This window comes from Protopterus annectens, chromosome 2.part1 (assembly GCF_019279795.1).
Source record: "Protopterus annectens isolate FY-2018-M chromosome 2.part1, PAN1.0, whole genome shotgun sequence".
NCBI classification, from domain to species: domain Eukaryota; kingdom Metazoa; phylum Chordata; order Ceratodontiformes; family Protopteridae; genus Protopterus; species Protopterus annectens.
In genome coordinates, this window is record NC_056729.1 from 1,338,817,339 (window position 1) to 1,338,836,408 (window position 19,070).

General features: G+C 41.6%; 1 protein-coding gene across 1 annotated transcript in view; it reads left to right on the plus strand.

The window, feature by feature from the left end:
- Nucleotides 1–19,070, plus strand: part of CRTC3 (CREB regulated transcription coactivator 3) — a 1,604,530-nt gene that overhangs the window by 1,374,606 nt on the left and 210,854 nt on the right. Inside the window, exon 14 of the mRNA XM_044063561.1 lies at nt 13,487–13,570. Coding sequence (XP_043919496.1) covers nt 13,487–13,570 — 84 coding nt within the window. The remainder of the gene's footprint in view (nt 1–13,486; nt 13,571–19,070) is intronic.

The following is a 19,070-nucleotide window of genomic DNA, read 5'->3' on the forward strand; positions in this document are numbered from 1 at the left end:
CCTCACCAAGAGGATCAAGGGACTCAAATAGATGCCCTATGCAGTTAGGCTAAAGAAACTCCAGCTCTACTCAGTTGCTTACCGCCTACTCAGAGGCGACCTGTGCCTGACGTATAAAGCCATGTCCAACCCAGAATTAATGGACACGCTCCACCTCAAGAAATCCAAATCCATCAGAGCTACACGCTCCAGTGACTTAAACCTCAGCACAGAACTAAATAGAACATGCTGGAAGGACAGATTCATATCCCAGAGGCTCCGCTCACTCTGGAACAAAATCCCAATCCATGTTAGACAGAGCCCCTCAGTGATCCTCTTCAAGAAGAATCTTGACGTTTGGATGGGAGATCGTAAATTTACCCCTGGGATCTCTTCTGTGTCACTACTAGACAGAGGCACGGTAAACTAACCTTAAATGGGCTATCTTCTGTGACCTACTATACAGAGGCACAGTCAACTAATCTAAAAAGGGTGGCGAAAGCCAAACACACTCTGGCTAGGCTTGTAAATGCCCTAGGGCAGATAGCCTAGTATCAACCTATGAACCTAAGTCATTACATTTGGGTAATCTGCTGGCACATTGCCCTCAGTCAGCCTGAATTCCAAAGTCTTGGGTCCTGCGTCAGTTGCTGCCTCCTCTTCCATGACGTCAGGGGTATAAAACATGCAGCTGACACCATTGTCTTTAGTCTTTCTTGCCACGTGGTGCCCGAAGCAGAAGCATTTCGCAAGTGCCGGTCGGCCGGCTACTGAAATATTCCAGTTTGAGTTTCAGAACCAAAGTCTTTACTGAAACTAAGTACCCCGTTGGGGAAACTTTTTTCTTGCTCTCTACCGATGTCAGAAGAAGTTAATAATTGTATTACTTGTGGGAAGCAAATACATCATAAGGATTTCCATTTATACTGTATTCCTTGCCTAGGCGCTGATCACAACGTGCCTGGCTGTTGATTTTGTGCTAGATTTAACCAATGCACTATTAAGCATCGGTATATTTTTGCATCAAAGTATTTTGGAAACAGATTTAACTACCCAGAAATGTCATCGGATAGCAATCCTACTACCGGAGTACATAAAAAATGCAAAGAAAAGGACAGAGAAAGGCAGTCGAGATCCAAACCCGACGACGAAGCTTCTCCTAAGCCAGTCGCCAGTTCGCCGGTACTCATTGAGGCGCTTTTGCAGCCCCTGATACCCGCTACCTTCGAGTCGCAGGCTGCTACCGACACCCATGTGGTGTCCGGCATGCCGCAAGATACTCAAGGTATTGGACCGACGGATGTATCTCCCTCAGATGGGTCCAGAGCCGCTGAGCAGGCACCAGCTTCTGAGGGTGTTTTCAGACCTCAACGTTTGTATATCAAACCGACAACAGCTGCAAAACCAAAGACAAAAGCAACTTCTAAAACTAAAAAAATGACGCATGAGCCACATGCACAGGCCTCTATGCCTAAAAACAGATGATCAAAATGGCTGAAGACCTTATTACTTTGATCAGGGGTACCCATCCCCCTCCAGATAAGAGGCCTAGGCAAGACACTGATTATGAATCTTCAGATCAGGTTTCTATTTCTTCTGATTCCTCTTCTGATCAGGAATTATCTATACCTCCCTATAAGGATTTTGATGCTGAGAAGTCTATACCATCTACATCTCCTCCTGAGGATTATTCATTTGGAGAAACCTTGCATACTTTGAGGGTGCATTTTCACTGGGAGAGTCATGACTTCTCAGAATCAAAAAAGAGGCTCAGGGATTTCCTTCTTCTCCCTCAGCACAAGCCTTTAGCCATTCCCCCTGTTTTAGACATTGTGAATGACATGTTTTCAGAGTCAGGATTGACCCCTGACTCCGTACTTCTGGCTCCCAGTAAGCCTGACAGATATTACAGGGTCCCTGACTCACATAAATTTTTATTTAGAAACCCTGCTGCTGATCCTGAAACTATTTCACAGGGTCCAAAGGGAGTTAAGGCCTCAACAGCAAAAAATCCTACCCCCTCTGACAGAGATTCAAGGGCACTGGACAGATGGGGAAAAAAGGTTTATACATCTGCAACCTTGGCAATCAGGGCCTTAAACTGTCAATTTCATATGCTTAAGTACCAACAACATGTTATGGGATTGCTGAAACAGAAAATGATGTTGATTTCAGAATGTGCAGAAAATAAAGAATTGCAGGAATTATTGCATGCAGCTGAACAAGTTGGAAAGCATACTTTGCAATGTGGTTTTGATTCCTTAGAGGCCTCCTGCAGGGCCGCAGTTACTGGATCCGTGATTTGGAGGCATGCCTGGTTAAAGGAACAAAATTTGCCTGATCATGTTAAAGATAAATTTCTAGATACACCTTTACAGCATGATTCTCTGTTTGGTATTAAGGCAGAAGAGGTTTTAAAGAAAATGGAAGACAAAGCTAAGTCTGCAAACTGTTAAAGACTTCTTACAAGTGCAGCCACCAAGATTCAGTAGACACTGGCCTACAAAAAATTGGTCCTTTCCTGTGTCAGACAGAGCTCAAAGGGGCAAATCCAGACATCCTAACGGTTCCAGATACCAGGCGCAAGGTTCATACAGGTCAAAGAAATGGGGTGCTTCTACTTCCAAATCTGGAGGATATAAAGCGCAAACCTACAGAAAACAATCCCAATGACTTCCTTCTGCCTACACCAAACACTTATCATTTGGCAGCACCCCTAGGGGAAAAATGAGCACTTTTTGCTCAAAATTGTCAGTTAATAACCCAGGACAAGTGGGTACTAAACATCGTATCACAGGGATACAGATTCTATTTCCACACTCTGCCAATGGCAAATGGTTGGCCAGATCTGCCAAAAAATCAATGGGCAGAGGCACAGAAACAGTTATGTCCCTCATGGATATGGGGGCCATTCGGCCAGCACCAGAACAGGAAAAAGGACAAGTTTTTACTCAAGACTGTTCTTGGTACCCAGAAAGGACAAGGCCTGGTGGCTAATACTGGATTTATCGATTTTGAACACATACCTGGACATTCCAAAATTCAAAATGCTGACTTTGCAGCAGCTTCTGCCCATGCTGGGCCAGAATGCTTGGCTGGTGATTTTAGACCTAAAAGAGGCATACCTGCATGTCCCAATAAGACAATCGTGCAGAAGATACCTCAGATTCAAGGCTGGCTTAATGTATTACCAATTCTCTGCACTGCCCTTTGGCTTATCTACTGTGCACAGGGTCTTTACAAAGTGCCTGGCACCAGTAATTGCATTTTGAACACAAAGAAGTATACAAATATATCCTTCCTTGGACGACTGTCTCATTCAAGCAGAGAACAAGGACACTCTTCTTCGACACCTGGCATTTGTTAAAAGGCTTCTAACATGCCTAGGGTACACAATAAACAAAAATAAATCACAACTAGTACCCTCTCAAAATATAACATTCCTGGGTGTAAGCTTGAATACAACTGCCTAGATGGCTTACCTCATGCCAGACAAGCAAAGACAACTGACTACTTACTTCAAACTGATGGCAACAAAAACCCAGTCATCTGCAAGACAAATTCTGCAGGCGCTGGGCTTCATGGCATCCTGCATCCTACTGATTCCGTATGTAAGACTGCATATGAGGAAACTTCAGTGGTACCTAAAAAGTTTATGGAGTCAACATTGTCACAGTCTGGAAACAATGATTCCTCTCATTCCCTGCCTGCAACAGGAGTTTCTATGGTGGGCAAAGGCATGTCACCAAAACATGGAATGACCCTTCACTCTACCCCCTGCCAGCCAAACCTTAACAACAGACGCATCAGATTATGCCTGGGGGACCCTCATGGCAGGAAGATGCATTCAGGGCATATGGACAACAAAACAAGTGCATCTACATATCAACCAGAAAGAGATGCTAGCTGTTCAAAATGCCCTCACAGCCTTCAAGAACTTACTTCATCCATGACAACTACTGATAAAGACGGACAACACCACAGTCATGTGGTATATAAACAAGCAAGGGGGCACACACTCATACCTCCTTTGCAGATTAGCCATGGCACTGTGGGACACAGCTTTGACCTACCAAATACATCTTCAAGCTCAATTCCTGCCAGGAAAACAAAACACTCTGGCAGATGATTTAAGCAGAAACCTTATGGATCCTCACGAGTGGAAACTAAATCCGCAAGTCTTCAGCATGATAACAGAGAAATGGGGGAGCCCAGACATAGATCTATTTGCCTCTCCTCAAAATTATCAATTGAAAAGATTCTGCATAAGGACTTATCACAGACAAGCATGGAAAGTGGACAGTTTATGCCTTTCCTCCTCTGCCTCTTCTCCCCAAGGTCCTCCTAAAAGTCAGACAAGAGAAACCAAAGATGATACTAATTGCCCCAGACTGGCCCCGCCAATACTGGTACCCAATCCTAAGGAACTTGTCTGAATACCCAGCTTGGACCTTGCCTCAAAGACCTCAACTACTGTCCCAGCAAAACAATCAGATCCTGCACAATCGGCTACAGACACTGAACCTGGCAGCATGGCTGATCATGTAGTCATACAAACAACACCTCTCAGTAAAGCAGTAATGGATGTCAGTTTGGAAGCCAAAAGGCCTAGTACTAGAAAATCTTATGCTGACAAATGGAAGAGATTCTGTGCTTGGAATCAAGCACAAGGAACTGATACAGCAGAACCAAATATTCCTCAGATATTACAATACTTAACTGAGATGCTTGACAAAGGCCTGTCTTTCTCATCAATTAAAATCCATGCCTCTACCATTTTGGCTCATTACAATACAGGGCCACCAATCTTTTCTCATCCTTTACTAAAGCAGTATCTTAGAGGAGCCAAAAATGTAAGGCCTCCTAGAAGATCACCATTACCTGCATGGGACCTCCATTATGCGTTGGAAAAGCTCACCCTGCCTACATTTGAACCAGCTGCTACCGCTGATATAAAGTTCTTATCATGGAAAACAGTTGTGCTACTAGCAATTACTTCAGCAAGAAGAGTTTCAGAGCTGCAGGCCCTCATGGCTGTTGAGCCTTTTATCATATTCTACCCAGACAGGGTGTCTCTGAGGACAAATCCTACTTTTATGCCTAAGGTGGTTTCCAGTGTGGCTCTTATTCATCTGCCAACCTTTTATCCAAGTCCGCAGAACAAGGGTGAGAGAATTCTGCATTCCTTGGACGTACACAGACAGCTAAGATTCTACTTGAGCAGGAATAAGGATCTAAGAAAAACTGAGCAATTACTAGTGACATATGCTGCAGGATCAGGAGGTAAGGCTATTTCAAAGTAGACAATTTCAAAGTGGATAAGCCACTGCATCCGTTTCTGTTACTTACACCATGGTAAACCTGTGCCCAAGGGCATTAGGTCTCATTCCACCAGAGCTGCAGGTAATTCAGCAGCCTTTCTCAGGGGAGTACCAACCAAAGACATTCTAGAGGCTGCTACTTGGTGTTCTGCTCACACCTTTACAAAGCATTATCATTTGCGTCTCTACTCTAAATGCAGGGCATGCTTTGCCACTGCAGTTTTGCAGGGCCTTATAGCCGCTCCTAATGCTGTTTAGCTCCAGCCTCCCAACCATAGCTTTGGGATTCTACCCAAATGTAATGACTGCAACAGTGAAACACGGAGAACATAGTACAGTTGTGTACACTTACCATAAATGTAGATGTTCGAGTGTATTCACTGTTGCAGTCCAGGTTACCCTCCCGCCATCCCCCTGTCATTCTGGAGTTTATCTTTCCTTCTCTATGTTCTACAACCTATGTGGTGTATTTGCTTGTAGATGAAGGTAAAGTTTATATTGATGCATGTATATATATCTATATAATTTTTTTTTTTTTTTTGCTACCTTTTTGGGAGCATCTGACATCGGGGGCAAGAAAAACTAAAGAAAATGACGTCGGCTGCATGTTTTAATACCCCTGACAACCTGATGTCATGGAAGAGGAGACAGCAACCGACGCAGGACCCAAGACTTTGGAATTCAGGCTGACTGAGGGCAACCTGCCAGCAAATAACCCAAATGTAATGACTGCAGCAGTGAATATACTCGAACATCTACATTTGTGGTAAGTGTACACAACTGTACTTTCTGATTCTCAGGTATGTATAATCACAAGTCCAATGTCTCTTTTTGTCTGACTCAACTTGTGGGTTGTCTGATCTGCACCTTCTTCCAGAGCTTTGGATCCAAGGCTTGAAGTCTCCCCTCCCCTTAATTCCGTCTTTCTAATTTACCTCAGGTCTCGTTTGTTGTTTAATTCATCCAGAATTGTGTCCGAGAGCTGTCGTCAATTGTTCATGATAATTGAAAGACTAACTATTTTTCCTTCTTTTGACTCCTTCCTGTAGGATTTGTAGTGTAGTGTAGTGAAGTGTTCATTGTTAGGTTTAGACTACTTTAGTGTTTTAGGATTTTAATAGTTTCCTTAAGAGTATTTCTGGTGGGCATCTAGATAGTACTGTAGATTTCTTATTATTAGCATCCATAGGAAATAATAGATTTTTTGATAGTTTTTTCACTGGAGTGTGTTTTTGAATTGCTATTTAATTAATAGTTTGAATTATAGTTTCTGATTTCAGGCAAACCCTCAGGTCCTAAAAAGTGTTCAGCTTGTGGACACATGATTTCTCCCAAAGACCCACACTCTCTTTGTGTGTACTGCTTAGGTGCTGCTCACTGACAGGCAGATTGTGGTATTTGTTCTGCTTTTGGGTCTAGGGCTATTCAAGATAGGAGGGAAAACTGATTATAGAAGGCTTGCTTTCCCCCACAGACAAGGTTTTCTGAGTCAGTTGTGTCTTCTGAATCCATTCCAGCATCAGCTTCTTCCAGCAGCAGGACAGAGAAGAGAAAAGAAAAGGAAAGGGGTATAATATGTCTAAAGAAAACATAAAGAAAAGGATAAGTCTTCAGAAAGAAGGTATGAGGAAAAGAAATTGGAACAAGAAAAAAAAAAAAAAAAAAAAAAAAGAGTCAAAAAGTGGAGGAAAATGTTCCCAAATCTAACTGGTTTGTCGGGTTCGGTACCCAAACATCAAAGCAGTCAGATCCACTTGTTAGTCTGGACTGAACTCCCTCTCCTCGTACAACTCATTTTCTGAAAACAGTGAGCCCTCAGCTCCAGTCCTCCATTTTACAAAACAAACACCCTTCCAGATCTTCATCTATACATCATTGTTGAGGTTAGTCTGATCCACCAAAAATCTCATGGAAATGGACATCGACTAAATGGTGAGGAAATTTTGGAGGACACAGATCCAACTGAGAGCCCTCCCAGTACTGTCCTGAAAGGGAGTTTTGAGTGCAGGCCCATCGGCCGTTTCACATTTTATTGGGTACTGGGTCAGTTTTCAGAACTGTTTTCCACAGGTCCAAACCCTCCGGCAGTCCTCAGTTGTATCCAACAGTCCAGGGAAGGTTGGTGTCAACTACGTCCCTTACTTTCTTGACTGCAATGCTATCAGATCAAGATGAGTCCCAGAACCAAAGTGTCAATGTTGAGTTCCTGGTGGTGGAGTTGACTCCAAGGTTCACAAAGCCATCTCTGCCTCTTGGGGCCTCAGCACTTGACAGCTTGGGTCCAAGGTCTTTCTTAGAACTGACCTCAGTTGGGAAGAAGAAAGCTCCTGAGTCCTTCGACAGAGAGAATACTTCCTCAGCTCCCTTGCGGCATTGAATTTCAAGCCTGTGAAAAGGGCATTGACTGGGGTAAGAAGACATGTATGTGCAGTGTGTTTGGATCCATCCTGTCACCCAGTGGAACCTCTTCCTTATATCACTCATTCAAATCAACAGGGCCAGTCAGAATCCATAAGCTTTGAGACTATTTATCAGTCGAATTCCCATTCTAATTCTGACTTATTGCCACCAGAACCCCAGAAGCATATTCCCAGGAAACAGACATGCACAAGGAAGCACATAGAATCCTCTCCTGAATCAGTCATAAAAGACACAAATTTGAAGAAGGGGAAGAATCCCCCACTTGGAAGATGTCACTTTCAGAGACTTTCTAGAATTGATGAAGTGGAAGGGGGTTGGTTCACTGAAACTCATTCCCTGGCCGAGTCTTTGTTTCTCGAAGCATCAGGACTGGTTCATCTGTGTCCTGGATGATTCCACCTACAGATACCCTCATAGATCTTATGACATAGAGGGCACGCAAGGATCCTGACATCATAGAACCAATTCCAAAAAAAAAAACATGATTTTAATAGCCCCGAAAGATAGAAAGCATTGAACAAAAGGAACCCCACTAGATACCATGGTTGTATCAGCAGCCACAAAGAAAGAACTGTCTGAAGTGAGTTCTTCTGTCCATTCCCCCTAACAGGAAATCAAGGGTGTTGGATGGATTAAGAAAATGGACATATGCTTCAATGATATATGCACTCAGAATGCTGAACTATCTTGCACACACAACTCATTTTCAAAGAGACTCGGTGAAGGAAATCTCCAAATCCCTCTCTGGTAACTTGCCTTCAGATGTTCAAAAAACAATGGACACCCAAATGTCTACCCTACAGTCCCACCTTTCATGTAGCCATGTGCCTGCTGTTCATTGCAGCAGATGGTACAGCAAGAGCAGCTGGCACAGGCATTACTATGTGTCGCCATGCCTGGATGCGGCTGTGCGATTTCACAGAATACTTCAAGGCATCTTTTATTAACTCATTCCCTCCAATGGATCTCTGGAAGTTTTCACTGTAACTTTCAATGGGCAGAACCTAATTTTTTTGATAGAATCAAATTATGCCCTCACATTTCAAACAAATGTTCATATCTCTGGAACCACAGGAGTTAATAAAAAAGTGTAAATGGCAAAGTGTTTAGCACAGACTCTTTTTATAGTGACTGTATTCTTTAGGTTCTAGGTCTTAAACTGTATTTTATAAGACACAGTAAATACAATAACTATTATGATTGTAATATTTTGTAAACAACCTAAAATATCTGAGCCACCACTCAAGTTGTACACATACTGTCAGATGAATTGTATTTATCCAGCTGAGAACTTTCATATGAGGCAAAGCAGTTGTCTGTGCTCCCTGGTTATTGAAATATTTAGAAAAACAGGAACTTTACGATAAAATAAATGAATAAATAAATATTATATGAACAAAACTTAATATCTCTTTACCTGCACTAGAAAGAGGCCAAATATCAGTACAGTTGTCTCTTCCATTGTGTACTCTTTAATATGAATTTTTTTTTAATACTTTGTAAGTGACATGGTTTTGGAGTTATTAATGCAAGTATGGACAAGCAATATTTACACCTAGAGGCAATTGCTTCAGTGTAATGAGTTAATGCCCCTTTTGATACACTATTCAAACCAAAAATTAAAGAGGTGCTTACTAGGAGTGAGCAAGATGGTAAAACCGTCTGATGTAGGAATCTGTTTTTCCACCCCCAAAGAAACAAATCCAGCAACCGAAGGGGTGGTATGAAATTGTGGTTCAGAAAGTCACAGGGTTTTCACCACGACACTCCTGGGATAGGACCCCCCCGCCCCCAAGGCAAAGGGACAGGCGACTCGAATAGATATCATTCTAGAAGTACAGATGGATCGCATAGTCAAGATTTACATGGAACTTTCACTGAGAAACCCTGTCAGCATCCCTGAATGGTTACCTGGCAGCCCCACTTTGTAGGAATTTGGGGGACACTTAATCTTACATCCACAAGCCTGGGAAAACATTACTTTGGATTTCTGAGTGTTAAAGATAATAACCAGAGGCTACACCATTCCCTTTTTGTATCCTTCAAAGAAGAGATTAAAGATTCTCAACATTCCGCCTGATCAGTTGAAATTTGCAGCAAATAGTTGTTTCATAGTTGCTAGAAAAGTCATTCAGTGGGTCCCCCCAGACCATTTAGAATCTGGACTCTATTCCAAGTTATTTTTAGTTTCAAAGAAAACAGGTGACCTCAGGCCAATACTAAACCTCAGCCACCTCAATCAGTTTGTGAGGCAGACAAAGTTCTAGATGGTCAAGATACATTCCATACTACCTCTCTTGAGAAAGGACAATTGGATCTGCTCTGCATATCTCCAGGATACCTTCTGTTTATATAAAAATACAGAGGCAATCTGGGAGATTTCTCCATATTTTCAGTTCAGAGCACTGCCATTTGGTCTCAACACAGCCACTGTTTTCACCAAGAATATGACAGTTGTAGCAGCTCATCTCTGGCTGCAAGGGATCCCGGTCCTACCTTGTCTAGATGATTGGCCTCTAACTGCTCCTTCCAGGGATCTACTGCTACAGCAACACGCACTAGTACTCTTGCAGAATTGTTAGAAGTCACAGTGAATCATGCAAAGAGCCAGCTGTTTCCCACTCAACAGATAGAATTTATAGGCTGTCATATCAACACAGTACTACAAATTGCCAAACTCTCAGAAGCAAGAGTGCAGTCCTTAAGACTGGTGGCTTCTCAGGTAATTCAGCAGGTTCTTCCAAAAGCAAGATTAATTCTCTGTTTGTATGGTCTGATGGGCTCTACGATCTCTTTAGTTCCTCTAGCAAGATACCATATGAGAGTGTTACAGTGGAGACTCTCAGTCCACTGGTCACGCAGTCTTCAATCCCTCCATGCCAAAATTCATCTCACTCCAGTTTGCAGAAAGCATATAAAGAAGCAGATAACCTCTTTGTCAGTTACAGATAGGAGACCCTTTTGTCCTATAAGTCCCCAGGCCGCAATAACTCTGCAAACTTTCCTTCTAGGTTTGGAGAGGGAGCGTTTCGAGAGGAAGACAATTCAAGGTACTTGGTCATCTGTAGAGACCAACCTTCACATAAATATCTTGGAGATGAGAGCACTACTCCTTGAGTTGCAGGCTTTTCAGGACTACCTGTCCAAGGGTATGACAGCCATCCAGACAGACAATATGTCAGTGGTATGATACATCAGCAAACAAGGGTGAGCACAATCATATCCACTTTGCCAGGAGTCCATGAGAGTACGGTAGTGGGCGGTCTTCCCATCATTTTCTGATATAAACCCACATACCCAGAATGGTGAATGTTCTACTGGACAAATTGACCAGGTTGATCTATTGCCTTGCAAGTGGCCTCATAACCAGACAGTAGCAAAGGAGATTTTCAGCCACTGGGGCCAACCTTGTGCAACTTCTTTGCCTTATACCTAAACAACAAGTGCAGCAGTTACTTTGCCCTCATTCCTCCATGAGGACAGTCACTGAGAGATGCTCTATCCCACAGTTTGCCACTGGGTCTTCTCTATGCATTCTCACCAGTACCCCTCCTGACAAAATTCATTCAGAAAGCTACAAGGTGCAAGATCAAGGTGATTCTCATTACTCCATTCTTGCCCCAGCAAATTTGATCCCCCCCCTTCCCTTGGCCTGACTTGCTACACCTGACCTGGGTGCGGTATCCCAGTCCAGATCTTCTGAATCATCCATCTAGGATGCCTCTACCAGATCTACAAACCTTAAAATTAACCGTGCAGTTTCTCCCAATTTTAATGATAGCCAAAGATGTCTTGCTGTCTTCTCTGGTAGTTCACATAATTACTTCTTCTCAAAGACAATCACCAAAAAGATTTATAAAAGTAAATGAAGAAGATTTTCTATTTGGGTCTTATCGAAGGGACTGTGGACCCCTTTTCTGCTCCTCTACCATCAATACTGAAATTTCTTTCAGAACTTTTTCACCAAAAACCTAGTTTTTCTACCATCTGAGTAAAAATAACCGCTATGTCCAATTATCACTTGGGTCATAATGATGCTTCCATTGCTTCTCTTAGTCTCTAAAGCTTCCCTTAAAGGAGCTTTCTTGCTTTAGCCTCCGATTTAGTGACCCAATTCTCTCATGGGATTTCACAGTCATGTTTCAGTCATTAACTCAGAAACCCTTTAAATCAGCAGCATCAATGGCTCTTAAGTATGTTTCTTGGAAAACTGTTTACTAATTGCCATTACATCCGCTGAACAAATTTCTGAATTACAGACACTCTCATGCAAGCTACCTTTCCTCATTTTCCATAAAGAGTATCTGTGAGAAAAAAATCCTACTTTTCTCACAAAAATGTCATCCAAAGCAAATTTAAGTCAATCCATTGAGTTGCCATTTTTTTCTCCAATTTCTCTAACACAGATGAATATTCACTTCATACCCTAGATGTTTACAGACAGATCAGATTCTACTTATACTGTACCAAAGATATTAGAAAGTCAGATCGAATGTTTGTATCCTTTTCTAAAGTAAAATTGGGAAGTCGTGTAAAATGTTAGAATTTCTAAGTGGTTTTCAGATTATATTTCCTTTATATATATGGATTGGGGGGTTATCCCTGCATTTGAAACCAAATGTATATTCCACTAGCGCAGTGCCTACCTTTACAGCAATCATAAAGAGTTCCCGTTGATGACATTTGTGCAGCAGCAACTTGGTCAACTGTTTATACATTTATATCTCATTACAAAGTGGATGTGCAATCCAGAGCTTGCCCATCCTTTAATTCTACCATTCTTAGAAATGTTCTTCCTTTCTTTGTACCACCCATGTCCTTTTTTTAGACAGCTCGGAAATCTGTCCCATAAGTTGAAAGACAAAAATAGACCGCATTTATATGAAAGTTACGTCCTTACCATAACGATAGCTCCATATACTTTTATTTTCATTTTGTTTGTGACTTTCGGCTTTTCCCGGTTAGGGGTTGCCACAGCGGAACTCCGGTCCGCTAATGATTGGTAGTTGATTTTTACGTGCCGAGTTACCAGCCCTGATGCGCAACCTTCAATGAAGGTATGCCCATTCACGCATGTCTCCACGCAGAAGACGCTCTAGCTGAGAATCGAACAAGACAGCGTCTTACTGTGAGGCGACAACACGGTTCAATATTTCTCCTTCCTTCCCCATTCCAAATTGCCATCTATAAACTTTTGGTACTCGGACATGCCTTGACCAAGACCCTGACTGCTTTACGTGACATCATCCATAATGACATGCTTAGTAAGCTGTTAACTTTTTCTATAGGGCTCATTATACTTTTCAAGTAGACTTCTGTATAGTTGACAAGAGTCAGCAAACTTGATCTGAGGTAAATTAGGTAGAAGGAAGGAATTATGAGTAGAGGAGAAGTCAGAGCCTCAAATCCAGAGCTCTGCAAGAAGGTCCCTAGGTCAGATCAACATTTGTCTGCTCACCTCTAGATCAGCTGATGTTCTTACTTTTATTAATTTAATACAAAATGTGTAGTGTATTGTAACGTTTCATATTTTGAAGTCCATTACTGCAGTTAACTGTTTATCTTCTCTAAAATTAAGGCCTGCAGTTATATTTTAGTGTTGGTGATTGAGAGGAATGAGTGTTAGGTGAAATTTGTTAAACAAATTGAGGTAAGCAATGATTATCCATGCTGAGCCAAACAACTGTGCCAGCTCTGTGTTATTGAATTGTGATGGCTGCTTCATTAGTTTACAGAAATGTAACTTACTGTTTTGTTTTCTTCAGACCCCCCCTTTGTGTGGATTTTTCAATGACTCTAATTTCGATCAACAGCTGACAGCCAGGCAAGCCAAAGCCCTTTCTCAACAGGTAAAGTAGGATATTAATATGTCTTTTAAATGGGTCCACTTCTTAAACGCAAAATACTGAAATCACAAATTTCAGCATTTCAAGTCGAGAGTCTCGAAAGCCCACAAAAACAAAAACACGTAATACCAAAACCCAAAATAACGAAGAAAAAAAATCCAAACCTCCCCCCACATAACACCACCTTACATTTCTCACTACATAGCACTACCTTATGTTTAAGCAGAAGTGGACCCATTTTAAATGTATAAATTGATGTAGGAACTGTTTCATCCTTTTATTTAAACAGTGTTTTGACAGGCATTCTTTCTTATGAGCAATATATAGGCTTCATTGGAGAAATTTAAATGTATGAAGCACATGTGTAGTTTAAAGATGAAAGAGAGTGCTCTGGGAATTTGTTCTCTCTGTAGGTGTAGCATGTTTTCACCATGCAATTCACCAATAGCAGGTTGCCCACCTGATCAGTTTGGGGCTAACCCTTCCCTAAAGCCATGCTATCTTTGAAAATGGATTGCTGTTGAAATATCTTGTGTAGGATTGTCTGCATCCTCCTCTTCTGTTTTTTTTTTTTTGTTTTGTTTTTTGTTTTCTTTGTGTACTTGTGGTGGCAGAAGGAGACAGGATATTTGTCTGTTCAGCTCATTTAGGTACATCTAATACATAGCTGTTATGTCTTTTCATACAGGGTTGCAAAACCCTTTTGGGATGTTCTTGCCCTTTTGAAGACCTCTGTAAATTCACAACTCTCCAGCCATTCGGGCAGCGTTGTTGCAAGGGTCTGCAACTCTCTTGTTTGACAGTAGTACTTTCTCTGGTCCAGAGTAACTACAAAGCTATTTTTATAAATTATTTTAAGTATATTCATTAAATTTAATTTAATTGATTTTATTTATTTAAATATATGTTAATTAGTTTTCAGTGTTATTCATCATTCCTAATTATACCGGTACTTCTTCCACCGATAAACCCTAGGGCTGACAATAAAGGACGGAAAGTATTTTATCAAAAATCCCAGGTGATTGTTATTTGTAATATGTGGATGTAACTTGTGCGCATGCATTCATTTTAAAAGAACCAGTATGAATTACATCCAGCCACTCTCGGTGACAGTCACCAAGTTTTAGTTGCACACTGTTTTGCAACTTTGGAAGGGTTTAAACACCGTGTGCATGAACATATTTATGCCATTAATAAGCAGAATTCCTGTAATGCTTTGGCTAGGCACGTTATACAGAACCCCGGCCATAATTTTCAATTTGTCATCATTGATTGTATTCATGATACAGGGCGGGGGGGGGGGGTCCATCCAGCCTGAAATTGGAGGAGAAAGAAATTTTATGGCAACTTAAGCTTGATGCAAATTCACCACCAGGGCTGAATGAAATGATCTCAATTAAAAGTTTGCTTAAACTAAAAGCATTATATAGGTAGTTATTATTATACTATCAATGTATGTATACATTTAATTATTTGTTATTTTGTATAAATATTTTTTAATATTAGGTTCATAGGTTCATAGGTTCATACTAGGCTATCTGCCCGAGGGCATTTACAAGCCAGCCCGTAGTGTTGCTTACGCCACCCCTCCTTTAGTGGGGGGAACTATACCCATTATTTTGCTGTGCCTCCAGTGTCAACTAATGAGTACTGATCCCTATATATGATCTATATCTCCCATTCAACAAGGTCCATTGAACAAGGCCAGCGAGGTGCCAAGCCTGGCGAAGGTGCTCTGCCTCTTTTGTGCAGGGATTTTGTTCCACAGCATAGGGATGCTTCTCTATCCCTCCATATCCGTCCAGCCGCGATCCTATTAATAGCGTGTCTCGGATTTGGTCTCCACTGATGGATGAGATTTGATGGATCTACATGGCTTCATATGTGCATATTCATCACTGGTATGTGTGTGTTGACTGCAAACTTGTGAGTTAGGCAATGTGCCTGTGACAGAGCCGGGACAGACTTTGTAGAGGCTGGCATTCTTTCAGTTTTTTGTGGCCTCCTTTTTTTTTGAGTGTTTTATGGCCACTCCAAGGGCTGCACATGCTCAATCAGGTCCCCAACATGGATTCAGAGTGATCCCGGATCATTGGTGAGATGATGAGAGATGATGACCTGGTGAGATATGAGGGAGATCTAACTACTTTAAAGATCATGATAAGGTGGGCAATGTATAAAGTCTTCCTCAACTACCAAAGTCCTCCTAACTACTTTAGCTACACCTGATTATGACCTTAATGGTAGCTAGGGTAACCTTTGCTTTCTGTGCTCAGTTTGGTCTTCTGCCATTTGTGGTTTTAACTTTTTTGGTTTTTAGGGGTAGCCTTGTTTTCCCAAAGGCGATGACTATGCATTTTTGGCATTTTCTGTGTGGCGTGAAAACCTTAACAGTTTGAAGTTCATCTGTGACTACAAAGCCAGTTTGCAACCCATCTTGTGATGTATGGTTAACATTTAAGCTGATGAGTTTTCAATGATACCGAGTGGGAATTGTTGTAACAATATTTGCCTTAGAGGTAGGGTGTAGGGACTGCCTTTTCCTGGCTAATGGCTCAATGGACTGTTTTTGAACCTGTCAGCCAGTATGTTGGCAATGTCTGTAGGATCAGTAATCTTCACATCATTTTGACTAGTTTCTGAGCATATCTATGAGTTTTAGCTAAAGAAGCCTTATGATTGTCTTTTTTTTCTTTTAGCTATTTTTTTCTCTCAATTTGCTTTGGATGATTTTAATGAGAGCTCTTAGTTTTACTTATAGTGATCAAGTGTCTTCTTACCTTTTAGGGATTTGCTGTATCTTGTAGTAGCTTCCTTTATTTTAGAGTTTGTTTATGGCTGGGGTCCACCAGACAGGACGCTGGCCCTTGGTTTGGTACTAGAGTTTTTGTTTGTTTGGGATGATTATCCATGCAGTCAGGTGCTGGTAGAATGTTGAACATTGTGCTCCCATGTTAGGTGATATGAGATCAAGTATATGTTATCTCCTCTTGTGGGGATGGTGACTAGTTGTTCCATGGCATTTGAGTTTATGATTCCAGGAACTTTTGGGGTGTTTTGGGCTTGAGTAGTGTTCCCAGTCTATAATAGGGGTAATTAAGTCAAGTCACCTAGTATGATGTGGTGTTTGGTGATACATTTATCCCTCTAGTGTTTTCAGGAAGGCCATGTGAGGTTCCTGAGTTTGGCCTGAGCCATGCTACAATTCTACAATTTTGTAGAGCAGTCTTGCTAGTCCTAATTGCACCTACATGCATGCATCGGATACCCCCCCTTTTTCTTGGTATATTGGATTTTTGGGGGAACGATGATAGAGGTAAAACCTGATAAGCCTTGGGTGCTCTCAGGGAGCCTTGAAACCAGTTTCTTGCACAGCACACACGGCGATCCTCCATGCTGAGGAAGGCCTCGAGTGCGTGCATTGAAGATGAGACTCTGGCATTGAGCAGCATATTAGTTTTTTTTTTTTTTTTTTTGTTTTCTAGGTTCTAGGTTTAGAATTTGAAGCCTTGCCTAAACTAAAAAGGGGGGGTGGGGGTGGCCTTTATTGCCATCAATATCAGATCCCAGTGACGACAGGTGCAAGCGTCCCTTGCGAGGAAACAGCGTGGCCCAGCAGCATGTCAGGCAGAGGCAATTTCGAACTGGATCCTTTGAATGACAACAGTGTTGTTTAAGCCAATTGTTCCTGTGTCATCTTTCTCTCTGATTGGTGGCATCACTCTTGTTGAAGAGGTAGGATGCTCAAGGTCAGGCCATCGAGCCCTGCCTGGGCTCTTTCATGTAGTACAGGCAGCTTACTGTGACCTTCTCCTTACTCCAGTCTGGGTGTGGGACATCAGTGTGTCTGACTATGGAGTCACCACCAATGACTAGTGTGTGCATTGTGTTGTTTGTTTAAGGGGCTGTGTGACACTGTCTGACTGTAAGTGAGGTCTATGTGTTGTGTTTGTGTTGTGTGGTTGTGGTGGTGTCTTGGGGTGGCCTCTGCTGTTTTGGTAGATTTTTTGATCAGATCCCTACGAGTATGTCTTGTGTTGTTGTGTGTGTGTTTTTATGTGTATGATGAGGTAATGATAGTTGCTATGGTGTGTGTGGTAACCTTGTGTGTGTGAGTGTGGTTCTCCTCCTGACCCTGAGAGAGCTTTGTGGGAGGAGGAGAGGGTTGTCTGTGTACATGAGGCATTTTTAACATTGCCTCAGTATTCAAGGTTCCAGCTGAGCAGCAGAGGGAGACACTAGCAACTGATCCCTCTATGACGTTGGGACAAACTGCAAAAAAGATTCAGGGGCAAGTGCTAGGTTTAACAGATAGAGAAGTCTACTTGGAGTCAAGTGGGAGATGATCTTTTTAGTATAGGATAAGCTGATTAGATCAATAGTATAGTTCGAGAGAGGGTAGTTTTTTAAAAATTTGAAGAGCAAGGCAAGGAAACAGTACACAGGAACTACAACCAAAGCCCAGGAATCAGCAACTCTGAAACTGGACTAAACTAGTAAAGCAGGAAAAACAAGAGATATAGTAAATACTTAATACTTAATATTTTGGTCCTATAAGAACATTTTCTCTTTTAAAAATTGCTGTTTGATTTAGTAATTAATTAATTAAGCAATTTATGACATCAGAATATGTTCACTATTTAAGCAATGTGCTAAGATGGCTATTTTATCTGAAGAAGTTTACAATTTGCCAGTAAACGAAAGCGCAAATTTACTAAAGCAGTTGCCAGTGTGGTTTGTCTTCTTTTTTTGAATTTTATCAGTGTATGATTTTCTTTTGTGAAGGATATTATAGTTGTCAGCACAGGAGAAAAGTTAGACACAGTTGGCAATGGCACTTGCTGTGGTGGACATTTCATGGTTGTGTCTGGAGTAAGTCAGATTGCCGTGGTAGTTCTCATCCCCCAGGGAAACATTCTGAGTAAATGACATTCATTTTTGCTAAATGTATAATGTGCCAGTTATGCTGTCATAAAACCCCTGCTATAAAATGTAGAGCAGAGTTTTTACTAGACTCGACACGTTTGTTACATTTCAGGCTAGTACTTTTATAACTGGATGATAAATGTAGGTTATTATTTAAATGTTTCCTACCTGACAAACAGGAATGCTGTTAGTGTTGTTAGCAGCCAAATTTCTCACAGATGTGGGATCATGTGGCTTCTAGCAAGCAATAGACCTCTGCAGTCGATCGCTTGGACATCTTCTGGCAAATGTGATGTTCCTTGTTTTCCCTTTCCATTAGTAATACAGGCTTATGCCCTGCCTTAATAAGGACTGGAGATTGCTACTATAAGTCCTAGCAAATTGTCCCCTTGTTGAACAAATAGTAACTCTGACCGCAAGAAATAGATCTGTTTAAACAGAGGAAAAAGTATCCTAGTCCTTTTGCCCTCAGCTAGAATTCTCCCAGGCACATTTTGTTATCAGCACCCAATTTGGTGCCTCTGGAGAGCAAAATAAAAACAGTTATCACTGATACTATATACTTGAGTCAAGACAG